A 15276-nucleotide genomic window follows, 5' to 3' on the forward strand; every position below is an offset into this window, starting at 1 on the left:
CTGTGATTGCTGCTCTGCTCCCCGAAAGAATTAATGCCATACGTGCCTAAAACAAACCATACGTTCCTTGGGTCACCTCCAAACTCAGCCCAGTACTTTCTCTCGATTTTTCTCCACTGCAACCCGTCAGCGGGTGCTCTCAACTTCCCGTCTTTCTTACAGTCCGTCAACCATGGTATGAATAGACGTTTCAACCGTGGTATTATAGGAGCATACCACATCACCTTCGCAGGAACCCTCTTCCTGGGGGGCTCGCCGTCAACATCATCAGGGCCATCTCATCTGATCTTATACCACAATGCACCTCATACCGAGCATGCGTTCAAATCCTCGTACGCACCGCGCTAGAGGATGCAGTCATTAGGGCATGCATGTATCTTCAGCACCTCCAATCCTAGAGGTCATACGACCTTCTTTGCCGCGTATGTACTGTCGGGCAATTCGTTATCGTTTGGAAGCTTCTTCTTCAATATTTTCAGTAGCTTCTCAAATCCTTTGTCAGACACAGCATTCTCTGCCTTCCACTGCAGCAATTCCAGTACAGTACCGAGCTCTGTGTTGCCATCTTCGCAATTGGGGTACAACCCTCTTTTGTGATCCTCTAACATGCGATCGAACTTAAGCTTCTTCTTTGACTTTCACACTGTGTCCTTGAATCAGCAATGACCCGGCGGAGATCATCATCATCGGGCACGTCGTCTTGTTCCTCTTGATCTTCAGCAGCTTCCCCCGTTACAGCATCACGGTATTTAGGGGGCACATAGTTGTCATCGTCCTCTTATTCTTCGCTGTCTTCCATCATAACCCCTATTTCTCCGTGCTTCGTCCAAACATTATAGTGTGGCATGAAACCCTTATAAAGCAGGTGGGTGTGAAGGACTTTCCAGTCAGAGTAAGACTTCGTATTCCCACATATAGGGCATGGACAACACATAAAACCATTCTGCTTGTTTGCCTCAGCCACTTCGAGAAAATTATGCAGGTCCTTAATGTACTCGAGGTGTGTCTGTCACCGTATATCCATTGTCGGTTCATCTGCGTGCATTATATATAATTATGTGTGTCAAAAGTAAGAAAATTAGACAAGTATCTATCTAAAGTAAGAATTGTTTTTCTTTCAGAAAGAAAATAAGAACAAGAGGCTCACCACGGTGGTGCCAGTGACGAGATCAGCGCGGGCGATCGACGGAGGTGAAGACGGGGACAGGACATGACGGGCCGCTATACCTATGTAAATCTCGGGGAAAATGGAGCTTGGAGGTCGAGCTTCGAGAGGAGAAAACTTAACTAGCGTGGCTCGGGCATTTCATCGAACACATCATGTGCATAAGAGGTGAGCTACAGCACGCAAATGCCCTCCCTTCGCCGGCCAAAAAAACAGAGCACTGTGGAGTGCTCTGCTCGCCGGCGAGGGGGTATATATAGGCAACTCATTTGTCCCGGTTCGTGGCTGAAACCGGAACTAAAGGCCCCCCCCTTCTATCCTGGTTCGAGCCACGAACCGGGGCCAATGTATGTGGGCCAGGAGTGAGGCCCATTGGTCCCGGTTTGAACCAGGAACCGGGACAAATGGATCCAGACGATCCGGGACCAATGCCCACGAGGCCCCGGCCGCCCCCCTGGACGAACCAGGACGTATGCCCCCATGGGTCCCGGTTCATGACTGAACCGGGACTAATGGGCTGGCCAGGCCCCAACCAAAGCCCTATTTTCTACTAGTGAAAATCCAGCATCCGACCAACATCGGCCTTGAAATACAGTGGGAAAAACCCCGAGACCTCAAACCTCACGATAGTAACTCCATCAGATAGCCAATAACACTATGTTACAAGACGACAGCAAAATGAAAAATACACAACTCCTAGGCTACGCCTTCAAGAATGAATCGACATACGTGCACTGATGATGGCGAGTCCAACAAAAGATTGAACTCTAGATTCTCATCTCCAAAGCCAAGCCTCAATCCTCCACCCTCAGCAAGAAGACGATGCAGGCACGCGTCAGCTGGATCAGAGATTTTGTGTTTCCACTAGAGTGCATAAACCCATCCTTGAAGCCATATATATGTGCCACCATTCCTTATCCAGATAAAGACGCCTTGATAATCGGATACCTCTGGAGAAGACATCAGAAGACAAACGTCCCATACCACCCGCCTCCCGATACAGTCTGAGCAATCCCAACTCATGCAGCCCAACAATTTGGCCTGAGCGTTCACCACTCCAGAGCTACATATCACATGGAGTGTAGTGTCAGCAACTCGAATGTGATGTTTAGCATGTACGAGTGTCAAATGATGTTTGCTTCCCTGCATGACAAACATTTGGATCTTTCCAGGTATCTGCTGTTTGTATGTGTCCTCACCTTCACTTCGGTTACATGGCAATCATCTCTTAAGCTTATGTCAAATACAACCTATTCATTTAGTAAAATATCCAAATCAAGCAATCATGATGTAGTGTTGTGTGGATGAAGGAGAGATATTAGAGTTTGTATGCCTCGGACTAAAGTGAAGACGGAGTATGTCGTATATGCAGAGGATAGGAAGAGGCCGAAGGTGGGTGGAGCTTTATTAGCCATATTTCCATCTTATAAACCTCTAACAACCATATATCGCTATTGTACCCTCCCACCTCTCTCTCTCTCTCTCTCTCTCTCTCTCTCTCTCTCTCTCTCTCTCTCTCTCTCTCTCTCTCTCTCCGAGTTCTTCATAATTGACTTGGTTGATGCTCTCGACTGACTCGAGAGGATACCGGACGGCGGTGGGCTCGACAGCTCATCCTCCTACGCCGGCCACGACGGCACCTTCTGGCTGTGCCTCCACATGTGTACTGCACGGGTACGATTTTCTACCCATGGGTATGCGTAGACACTATCCAATTATCTTAATTGTGGGCCACATGTGTTGTAAACCCCAAGCTACCAAGTCTTTGTATGTAAGCTTCATAACCCACCTTCATCCTCCTCCAAATAATTAATTTCCCAATCATATAATCCTCGCGGTGGGCCAGGGCCGGCCTTGTGTTTCGGGAGGCCCTAGGCGAATTCGATGCCATGTGCCCCTATGTCCTAAGATCATATATATGTATGCGCGTGCGTGGTACATAAACTTAAACATAATAATTGTTGGCAATGCCATATTACGACAGAAATACTAAAAAGATAGAAAATTGAAAATAACATGATATGATTACCTCAAATAAGAACCAAATTCAACTGACTCCATCGACAACAATAACACTTAAGTACCCTTCAGTTGTTGAATCTTCAGATCCCTTTCTATCTTTTTTCTCCTTGTTTGAGCAACTGACAAATGCTTCTTAGGCAACATGACGGGCTAATGTCCTAATATTATGAAGAAAAAATTATTCAAGGAATTAGAAATTTATACATCGGATGATTTGAATGATTGGAACCCTAGACATGTGCATAGAATGACAAAAAAAAGGATGGCTGAATACATACTATGAAAGGTTGAATTCGAAAATTATACATTAAAATTTGAAACTTCGTGTACACTAAAATTAGAGGATGGATCATGGATGAATAGTTGAATACGTTCTAAAAAATAAAAGAAATTATTGAAATTGGGGTTTGCAGGGATGAATCAGGAACATGGTACAGAGAGTTATGCATGGATACGTATACGTACTGCTGTGGGCTGCGCTCACTGCTCACATACATACGTATACGTACTGCTGCGGGCTGCGGCTGCTGGATTGCCGCACGGCGGGCGACGCGCACAGCGGTGACCGAGGCGACCACATCGACGAGTGGACGAACAGACGAGCGAGGCGTCCGCGAGATCTTCGATTGATTTGTTTCACAATCGAAACGAGCGGCCCTGCCGTGCAGCGTGCGTGACGCTTCGCTAATCGCTACCTCCTATCTGATGGGCCTACCTCATCTCGTTTTTCTTCTTTCATGAATTTTTTTCTCACCTATTTTTGCTTGGCTATATTATATATGTGCACTACATCATGGGCCCCTCCTTGCGCTTGGCCCTGGGCCGTCACCCCCTGCCCATGCCCAGGGCCGGCCCTGGCGGTGGCTGGTGCCTCCACCGCACATGAACTAGAAATTACACTACGACAGATCTGCCCGATGGTATCCATCAGATACATGGATATTTACCCGATGGATATTGCATGGGCAGGATTTCATGCCCATAAAAAACAAGAGTATGGGTATAGGATTATTGTACTCGCACCATACCCTACCCACTGTCATCCTTCCTACCAAAGCAGTATAGATTGATTTTAACCTTCGGACCAATGAGAATCAAACGGCATATATTCACTTGAAGGTGCTGTCAAAGAACTCAATAACTATTACTGTAGTTAGCCACTGCAACAGGCCGGCCACTACACATTCGCCGCTGGTACCATTTCATGTTATTTCCTTCGTTCCGCGGATAAAAGATGCTTTCACTGCTTTTATATGTGTTACATGTATGAATGTAACGTAGCTGCCGAGTCCATTTGTTGGGTGGTGACAACGTGTGCTGTATCGATCGTCAATAAAGTGTGTCTACAAACATGCATGTTTGATGGATGGAATAATTGCACGCTATCAGCTTATGCTTTTGAGGAGAGATTTTCAAAAGCAAGTTGCCACTCATTCATCTGCGCGTTTCACCTTTATTCCTTGAGTCCTGTGATGATTTTTGGACCTACGGCGTGTAGGATGGTGGTGGGGTTAGGCCGCGGCTAAGACTAAAGCAGATCGAGAACTGTCTTTGTCTCCATCCCCTCCCCCCTACATCATGTACGTGCTCTTTTCCAAAGGAACTTGTTACGTGCCAAACTGCCCAAGACCCAAAGTGCCAGTGTCTCCATCCACCTATATAAGCACCATCTAGATTGGACTAGCAAGACTCCATGGCTATGGAAGGCAGAACCGGTGCAGCCCTCATCGCGGCGCTCTGCGCCGTGTGCTTGCTGCCGGGTCTGGCCAGGGCGCAGCTCCGGGTGGGGTTCTACCAGAGGAGCTGCCCCAACGCGGAGGCGCTTGTCCGGCAGGCCGTTGCGGCCGCCTTCGCCAAGGACGCCGGAATCGCCGCCGGCCTCATCCGCCTTCATTTCCACGACTGCTTCGTTCGGGTACGTAGCTACCTACACTTTGAGAGTTCATCTGTGCATATACATTTCGGATCAATTGTGCCAACGCGTGGATAGCTCCAGCCTCCAGGGGCAAAGAAAAAAAGAACACCTTTTGGTGTTTTACAGCACGTTAGCTAGTAGCAAAGATAAACATCTAGCACCTCGAAAACAAAAGGTGTTTTGGTGTTTTAACGATATTTAAAAAGAGCATTGTAGGGGGGCGGCCGGATTTTACTTCCTGGGAACAAATTATCAGTTCAGTGGTACACCTCGAAAATGTACTACCACATCAACTTGTAAAGTTAGTTCTGTAAAAATTATCCTAGGTGTAGCCCTTAATTTTCATTTTTTTATTTCATTCGATTGAACTATGGAGAGTTAGAGGGTAGTAGTATGTTTGCGAGAGGAACAATGGCTTTATTAATTTTTGAGAACAGGAACCCTTGGTATATAGAGAGAGAACTGCAAAACCATATTTTGCAAAACGGAAAAGCTAAATGTGTTATCTCCAGAGATAAAAGGAAAGTCAAAAGCAGAAAGGCCAAACATGTTATCTATCAAGACAAAGAGTACAAAGCATAAAGCTTAAAAGTAGTTAAATATGAAAGTAGCAGGTGATATATTCCCTGCTGGCCTGCTGTTTTTCTGTCTTCGGAGGCAACCCATATTCCCGTGCTGGCCAGCTGTTTTTCTTTCTTCGCATGTAATCCATATTCCCCTGCTGGCCTGCTGTATTTCTGTCTTCCGAGGCAACCCATATTTCCCTCTTGGCCAAACCATTCATTTGACAAACCTCAGTGCTCTTTTCAAATGTCTACCAATTCATGAATTTATGATTACTTTAAATAATTAATGATAATTATCCCTAGTTTTGTATCCTGCTAAATTCTTCTTTAGAGCATTTTCGACGATAGCACGTCATCATCGGTTAGCTATTGCCACATGATCATTGTCATGGTAGCTGTATGTTGTAGTGTTTGGTTGACGATGTGGATGCATGTATGTATATAAATACTTACATACAAGCTTTGAAGATTGTTCCAAAAAGAAATATCGTTAAAACAACAACCGAAGAACCACATCAAACAAATATATCAAAACATTCATATAGTATATGTGACCAATTAAAATGCACCGCAATTCTTGGGTAATTTCATTCCGCGGTTCCTTGATCACGAGTACATCATGATCCTTATGTTGGCTCTCCGTAGTAGAAGGAATAGATCAAGACCTAGAGAAGTAACTCAAAGCAGAAAAGTTAAATGTGTTATATCTATCGAAATAAAGGCAAAGTCGAAAGAAAAGCGAAAAGCTAAATTTGTAATCTCTCTGGAGACAAAGGGAAAGCCAAAGGCAGAAAAGCTAAACTGGGAAACTATGAAAGTGGCAGCGAATATATGCCCTGCTGTTTTCCTTGTCTAGAGGCAACGCATGTTCGTCTGCTCGTGGAACCTTTCATCGGACGAATCTCAATGCTCTTTTAATTCTCTCCCCATGATGCATGCTTGCAAACATGGTCACTTCAATGTTATCGTTCATAAGACGTTTTAGATATTTCAATATGGCCTACGTATGAACTGATGAACAAACACACTAAAAGTGTTAATATATATACACATCCAAATCAGAAATAATTTAGAACGTCTTACATTTGTACATGCATACATGCAACCAATTGAAATGCAATTAGAAACGTGAAGTAAAATTACAATGTGAATGGCCGAGAGTTAATTTTCATCTTTACTTGATGCAGGGCTGCGATGCCTCAGTTCTGCTGGCCACCAACCCCGGCGGGGGCAGGACAGAACGGGTGGCTCCTCCGAACAACCCCAGCCTCCGCGGCTTCGAGGTGATCGACGCGGCCAAGGCCGCGCTCGAACGGAGCTGCCCCCGCACCGTCTCCTGCGCCGACATCCTCGCCTTCGCCGCGCGCGACAGCATCACCCTCACCGGCAACGTCGTCTACTCTGTCCCCGCCGGCCGCCGTGACGGCAGCATCTCTCGCGAGGAGGACGCCAACAACAACCTGCCCCCGCCGACCTTCACCGCGCAGCAGCTCATCGACCGGTTCCAGAACAAGACCCTAACCGCCGAGGAGATGGTCCTCCTCTCCGGCGCCCACACCGTCGGCCGCTCCTTCTGCTCCTCCTTCGTGGACCGCATCTGGAACGGCAACACTCCCATCGTACGTCCCTCGAGTGAGACACCATATTAGTTTACGTATATACGTCCGCTGAACTATCATCTATCAGGTGGATGCAGGGCTGAGCCCGTCGTACGCGGCGCAGCTGCGGGTGCTGTGCCCGTCGAACACGTCGCAGGCGACGGCCCCGATCGACCCGGGCTCGCCCAACGTGCTGGACAACAACTACTACAAGTTGCTGCCGCGCGGCATGGGGCTCTTCTTCTCCGACAACCAGCTCCGGGTCGACGGGAACCTCAACGTGCTGGTGAACCGCTTCGCGGGGAACGAGACCCTGTGGAAGGAGCGCTTCGCGGCCGCCATGGTGAAGATGGGCCGCATCCAGGTGCAGACCGGGAACTGCGGCCAGGTACGGCTCAACTGCAACGTCGTCAACCCGACGTCGTCGTCGGTCAGCCTGGCGGGCTCAGTCGAAGAGGACGGCCTCGTTGCCACGAGCTAGCCGAGACTGACGCACACACATGGTGCACCGATCGAGTCAGCATGGTGTTCTCAACTTCTCCCCGCCGGCTTCTTCTTCCTCGGATCATCTGTTTTTTTACATGTAATCACCCATGTCAGCATGCATGTGTGCGCTTTTATTTTATCTTACGGAGTACTACTATACTTCCGCTTGTGCCAAGTTTGTTTTGTCCCCAATCGGAATGAAACTCTAGTCCTCAGTTGTGCCCATTTGAATTGAACAACTCTCATATACTCTACACGGTCAACAATACAGAATTTTGATTGAGTGTTATTTAGTCACATGCATGATAATTTCCAATTATAATTAACCAGGCTCTGTCCCTAAGAGCATCTCCAACAGCGGTGCCAAAAGACGTGCGCGCGCGGTAAACTATAGTGCGCGCTTCAGTAGTGACGGGAAAGTAGCACGTGCGGGAAATGATTACGCGCGCGGGAAAAAGCAGCAGCTTGCGCGCTAGATTTGGCCCACCGCTTTCGGCGCGCCTATAAATTGCGGCGCTCGCCACGCGGCCTCCACACTGCCACGCGCACTCTCCCCGCTTCCTCTGCCGCTTGCTCGCCTAGCAAACACCGCGCCACCATGCCGTCGCGCCGCCGGGGATCGTCTGGCTACCGCGGAGTCCGCGAGCGCCCCGGCGGCACCTACTACGCTGAGATCCAATCCGGCGACGTCCAGCTGGGCCTCGGCACGTTCGGGACCGCGCACGAGGCCGCCCGCGCGTACAATGCGGCGGCGTGGCGTCTAGAGAGGCCTCCATCGCAGATGAACTTCCGCGACGTCTACACGTGCGGGTAGGCGCAGGTCGTCGCCCCTCCGCCTCGTCTTATCACGGACCAGGACCGTGCGGAGCACCGTCGGCGGCAGCGCCGCCTCCTCATCGCCGAGGAGGACGAGCGAGCCATGGCGGAGTGGCGCCAGCGCCACCCAGAGGACGTCGCCAATGAGCGCGCCTACTGGGCGGAAAGGACGGCAAGGCACCGCGCAGAGCGGGCGGACAGGCGTCGGCGGAAGGCACTGGCGATATCGTAGTGTGATATCATTGAAGTAGGTGGGGAGTCGATCTTTGGGGATAATGATCTTTGTTGGGAGGACATTTGGCTCGATACCTCGGACAACACCAGCGAGGATGATGATGATGATGATGAGGACGACTCGGAGTAGGTTGTAGTTGCATCATAGTTTATCTAGTTGCACCGTAGTATGTAGTTGCACTGTAGTTTTTATGTAGTTGCACCGTAGTTTTATCTATCTATGCTATCAACTATGTAAAATATCTATGTATCATTTTATCTATGAGATGAACTACGTATCATTTTTATCTAAAAAATATGTATGCAACTTAGTCCAGAGTGTTTGTGCGAGAGCGTGCGCGCTGCATTTTAGCACGCCTACTGAAGCTACACGCGCGCGCTAAATTCTAGCGCGGCTGCTGGAGCCAGCGCTGCCCGCCACGCCAAACCAGACGATGGGCGCGCTGCAAAGTACTTTTTAGCGCGCCGCGCGTTGGACGGCTGTTAGAGATGCTCTAAGGGTGCACACAATCCAACTTTTAATAATAACACGTACCAATGCTCTGTATCGTCTATAAACCTACTCATCATCGAAGCCCTAACTAGGCAAGATGGAGTTTATTCGGCGAATGATCATGAATTAACGACATCACACACTATGAAGTATTGCCGCGCTTTGGTAGGGTCGCCATAGCAAAAGGCCGGTTGACTCTTTTTCAAATGTTGAGAAGCTGTGTGTTGGGTTTTCTATTGCCTTATTGCTCAACAGTCCATTGGGTGTTGTAGAAATGACAGCCAGGTAAGGGCAACATCTACTCTTGGTGAAATGATGGATGTGATGACTTTGTGATGTGACAAATAAACAAAGTTGGGGCGGCACCCTGTGCCCATCGAGCACCATGTTCTTTGCTGTTGCGCCACAACCACTTGTAGGGATGATGCGAACGACAAGGCGACGAAGAATCTCACAAGGACTAGCCCTAGAACACCCTTGGGCATGAAAAAGATAAAAAGTGATTGGGCCGAGGAGAGAATTCAAGGAAAGGATTGTTGAAATTGAAGAGAGGCGGAGAGAGCCCCTTTGACATGGCTTTGGATCCCATTGTTTAGTATGTCCATGAAAAAATACAAAATGTACTTGGAGACCTCCAAATGTCCTCTCTACACTCTTCCTGGAACCTTCTTGCTTTTGGGCAAAGTGATATTTTTTGTTACCTTCTAGCTGGGAGATGGTCTTGCCAAAGGTCGTCCATGAAGGATAGATACCATTAACAAGCACTAGTAGAAAAAGGGTCAAACATGAAGCACATTAGTGCCGGTTTGAATTTGAGCCGGCACTAATGGTATCATTAGTGCTTGTTAATGGTATCATTAGTGCCGGTTCGAACGACTATGCATTAATGCCGGTTCGTGTTGAACCTTTAGTACCGGTTCGTGCCACGAACCGGTACTAAAGGGGTGATGGCAGGCTGGCGTCAGGCTAGGGCCCCACGATCACCTTTAATACCGGTTTGTGCCACGAACCGGTACTAAAGGGGTCTGACCTATAGTACCGGTTTGTGACACAAACCGGCACTATAGGGCAATTTTCAAACTCTACCCCCCCCTGTGTCCCCATTTCAGTTCTGAAAAAAATCAAAAGAAAATGATAAAAACTTTAAAAAATAAAATCCTTCGAGAGGTAGTTATATTACTACATCTACTAGTTAGGAAAATTTGAAAACTTAAATTTGAACATGTTTTGCAAAAAGTGTAGGGAAAATGTAAAACGGCTATAACTTTTGAATACGACGTCGGAAAAAAACGTATAATATATCAAAAAATTCAGCACAAAAATCCGCATCTGATGGAGACGGCCTATGGCTTGTTTGCAATTTTTTAGAATCCTCCAATTCCAAAAGGAAAAAAAGATATGGTCAAATTTAAGTTTTTTAATTTTTTTTGTTAAATCTGGTCAAACTACTTATTCAAAAAGTATTAATGTTACTACATAATTATTCAAGAATATTAGTGTTACTAAATAATTATTTCAATTTTTTGAATTTTGGTCAAATCTGGTCAAACTATGGTCAAACTGTGGTCAAACTATGGTCAAACTGTGGTCAAACTATGGTCAAACTTATTCAAGAAATATTAGTGTTACTAATTAATTACTGTTTTTTAGAATAATAGTTTCAAACTCAAACAGTGAAATGTGTGACTTCATGCTGAAGCTAAACTCCTGAGGGTTAATAGGATTGGCATCTTACTATTGTCAGGAAAATAACAAGTGCAGACTTGTAAACAAAGGAGAATAGAACCTGAAAGTTAAGCGTGCTCGGGTTGGAGTAGTGAGAGGGATGGGTGACCGGTCGGGAAGTTAGATGATTTGGAATGAGTGATCCACACTTGAGCAGTTAAGAGAGGTGATTAGAGACTAAATCACCAAATAATTCAGAAAAATTAAAAATAAAAAAAATAATCAAAAAAAATTTCCAAATTTTTTTAAAAAAAATTCAAAAAAAACCTTTAGTACCGGTACTAAAGGTCCCCCATACCAGGGCACGAGCTCACGCCACGTGGTGGCACTTTAGCACGCCGGTTCGTGCCGAACCGGCACTAAAGCGGGGGGCCTTTAGTGCCCACCAATTAGTGCCGGTTATGGAACCGGCACTAAAGGCCCTTACGAACCGGTTTTAAAGCTCCGTTTTCTACTAGTGAAGATAGTAACGCATGATAGAGTCATGCCCATTAATGGTAGAGTTGCAATCTGGAGCTCTGTCCTTATAAAGTCCTACAAAAAGGGACAACGCTGGAGCATGTTGATGTTATTTTGAGACTTTGGCATGCAAAAAACGTTGTCAAATACACATCTCCACTGCTACTACATGCAATTGAGGGACACAAACATACCTGGAAACTCCCGATTCTCCAAGTGCCAAAGCCCAGCTTTGGCCCCAATATTTGTTTCTTCCAAGTACACTTTTTTCTAAAGACATTCACCATCACAGTGGAAAATCTGACCATTGCTTCAAGGCATATGGTCTCAAATATATGGATGTACTCATCAAGTAGATGTATGACTGAACCATTTACAAGCATCCCCATAATATTAAAGTGAATTTCTTGAGAGAAGCGAAACCAAGTGCCCAACACAATCTGTCTTCGGCATGAAGTAATCATCATATGCATTCACACCCTCCACAATGCGCAAGAGCAATGGCTGCACAACCAGAAGTGACAACGAAAGATGCCCTCATGATATAACGACTTAGCTGCAAAATAGTCTTTCATAGATCAACGTGGCCCATTGCCCTATGCCGATAAAAATTTGGTGTCTCGGTGTTGAACCCTTGAAGTGAACATCATGCTCCTCTTCCTTCTCCGTTTCATTGGAAATACTCTTAGCATTGCCAATTAATCGTCTGAATCATCGTCCGGTAGCGGTGATTTGATGAACTCATTGTAAAAGTACTCATCACCCTAATCCATCGTGTTTCCTACACAATTGAACAACAAGGTTTGTCAACAAAATGTCATAGATACCATGTTCAGTCACATTCACCTTACAGTTTTAGCAGAATTTGATCGAGCCTTTCAGATAGTAATCATGGATAACCTAATAGAACTATTACATATATTGCATCGTGGTGACCATAGAAATCATAACATACTCAGCATAATCCTTCCATGAAAAGTAAAAAATGTCAGCCAAATCCTCTTGCCGCGCAGGACGCAGGAGGATGTTGTTGGCACTGTTAGGATTACGCGCATTGGTACAATAATATTAGTGTCGATAGTATATAGATAAACATATCCTATGATTGTTGCAAATGAGTGAGAGGCTAAGAGACTGAAAACACTTCCTCCTCAAATGTGGTAGAATAATCCCAAATGCCTCTCAAGCCTACACAACTTGTTCTGTTCATATAAGATTTAAAGGCTATTTATCTTAAATATATGGACCATATTTTAGCATCATCCCTAGATAAACTAGACAAAAGAGATTTGTAATGTAACTATATCTATCCCTTTTGAGTCATTGTGAGGGAGCTTCAGCAGCTCACCCAATTGCATTTATAGGCTTGTGCGGCTTCATGCATCTCCAGATCAGCACCGGCGCCCATTTTTTCTAGTCGGGTTGGTTTGATATCGTCGCATTTGATGATGGCAGGACCATTTAACATGTCTTGGATATGATTGGACACATATCAACCATAAAAACACATGATTACTATCCCGATAGTGTACATGTATCATGTTGTTTTTAGTTGCTAGAAGGTGTCCATATTATTACGGCGCACACTTAAATTTGGATTCAGATGCTAGTTTCAACTTGGATTGCTTTCTTTGCACACGCATATTACATACTAAATTTCTCATAGGTACTGTTGTCACTGATAGAAATAAACATCAATAGGATATTTGCAATGAAGTTGAAAAATGAAGTAAAATATCTCAAAAGTATTAGAACTTCAACATGATATACATATGATCATCGAGATGGATATTGACAATAATTACAATCTCGTCGTCGGGTTCCTCCACAGCTGAGATATGTTCATCGTGTTAGAAGAGATGCAACCCCTTCTTCCACAAAAATCGGAGCGCATCTATCATGCTATACATAATGATCGATAGTAAGAACCACATCATTACTTTTGGTCATGCTCTTCTCCGATACCGCACCGGCCAATATGATCCTCACGGATATATAGGCATATGGTCGACAAGATCCTGGCAAAAATCTAGAGTTGGCCAGGGTCGATCCTGATGACGGAGTCACCACAATGGTGTTTTTGTCCTTGTATGAGCTCTTGTGGGGATGTCTTCCATCCCTCGAATTGGTTTGGACTCTCCTATAGAAATCTAGACCTTAGAACAAGGCCTGATGGTATGCCGACGATAAGATAAAAGTGTCATGGAGGTAGAATGGTCTTGTTAAAGTAACGCTGGTCCACCCACGAGGATAATATACCGAAGCACATTACAAAAAAGATGAAGATCTATAGTGTGGGTAAAGTGTACAACCTTTGCAAATTGTAAAACCCATCCGTATAGTCGTGTCCTCAGTGTCCAAAGAGGAGAAAACAACATTTAACTAATTAATCATAGGAAATATGTTGTTGGTCATTAAATGACCATGTGAGCAAAGAGACTGTTCACGGGAATAGCTACCCCTAGGACAACATGCTAGGTTGTGGTGACATTTGCACTAAAGCTGTGTCCCACACGCATCCAATGGACAGAAACAACCAGATTGAGACACTGGACGGCTGAAAAAACTGCTGGCCTGAGAGGGCTGGGTTTAGGTTCAGTTTTACTCTCCTAAATGCGGAGGCCTACTGTATTATTATTTATTAACCTTTTAAAAGAAGATGTTATCATACAATTCTCTGGATTTTCCAAAACGCACGTGAGAACATACACAAACTAGCAGCAGGACTGCAATGTTAAGTTATCTTTGAATTTTACAAGAACCAATTTTCCTTGCACTTGTAGAAATACATAAATATTTTTGACAAAGTGTTCAGGTCAACGAAGTTTCTTCCCATATAAACCGTAGTGCAAAAAAAAAAAAAACCAACTTGACATCGACTCTGGGTACACATTGCAGTTAATCGTAACATAAAAAAAACCAACTTGACATCGACTCTGGGTACACATTGCAGTTAATCGTAACATATGTGTGAATACTAAATATTTTGGAGAATAACATGAGTCTCCGGAAATACCGAGGGTTGGTGAGCGACAGAGGGGTTGGAAGTTCAGCGTGACTGAGTGATTAGAAAACCTGTCCAGGGTAACCTGTGATGCGGAATTATTTTAGAGAGCGTGGGTCAAATTACATGTGCATGGGGCGTTCCGGGTTCTATGATTGAAAAGTACAACTTGTTTGGTGAACCCTGCTGCATTCCCTGCAAAGGATGGTAAAATTAGTGTGAACTCCCGTGGTAAACATGATGGGAAGCTAGCTAGTAAGTTTTCTCTGCAGAAGCTTCTCCTCGTCTTCGTCTCCCTGTGCCGTTTTGTGCTGTGCATGGCTTTTGTGTTGACTGGCGAGAGAGGAGACATGTGTCAGGAAGAGAGCACCGGAGGTGTTAGACTTCAACGTAGACGGAAACAACATGCATGAGGAAATTGAAGAGAGAGTCATTAGTTGGAATCCCTTCTTCCGGGAAGATGGATCCCCTCCCTCCCTCCTCCCCCGCCTCCTCCTCCTCCTCCTCCCCTCCTTGCCCTAGCCGTCCCGCTCCCCGCCCTGACCCGCCGGCCGGTGTCCGGTCATCCCCCTCTCCGCTTGCATGTGCTCTCTCTCTCCCCTCCCCTGGCTCCCCGCGGGTTGGGTTCTCCCCTCTGTCTTCACCGCTGCCGGTGCTCGGATCTCGTTTCTGGGCCCTTGCGTCTGATGAGGAGGATTCGCGGTCGTCGGTCCCTTCCCCCTGTGGTCCCGTGCCTTGTGCTGGGGGGGGGGGGGGGTGGTGGTGCCTTCCGCCGCTCCTCATCCCCGCAAGT

At 46.0% G+C, this 15276-nt stretch overlaps 1 protein-coding gene and 1 pseudogene across 1 annotated transcript; both read left to right on the forward strand.

Annotated features, from left to right (window-relative positions):
• The first annotated feature begins 4805 nt into the window (after positions 1 to 4805).
• On the forward strand, positions 4806 to 7983 carry LOC125522254 (peroxidase 1). The gene is made up of 3 exons (XM_048687331.2): positions 4806 to 5102; positions 6856 to 7287; positions 7355 to 7983. Exons 1-3 carry the CDS (start codon positions 4881 to 4883, stop codon positions 7745 to 7747), a joined length of 1047 nt encoding a protein of 348 aa, XP_048543288.1. The 5' UTR covers positions 4806 to 4880; the 3' UTR covers positions 7748 to 7983.
• Positions 7984 to 8091: 108 nt separating this feature from the next.
• Positions 8092 to 8800, forward strand: LOC147957899 (uncharacterized; annotated as a pseudogene).
• Positions 8801 to 15276: the final 6476 nt, after the last annotated feature.

The sequence above is a fragment of the Triticum urartu genome, chromosome 7A, assembly GCF_056163025.1.
Source record: "Triticum urartu cultivar PI428250 chromosome 7A, HENAU_Tu73, whole genome shotgun sequence".
NCBI classification, from domain to species: domain Eukaryota; kingdom Viridiplantae; phylum Streptophyta; class Magnoliopsida; order Poales; family Poaceae; genus Triticum; species Triticum urartu.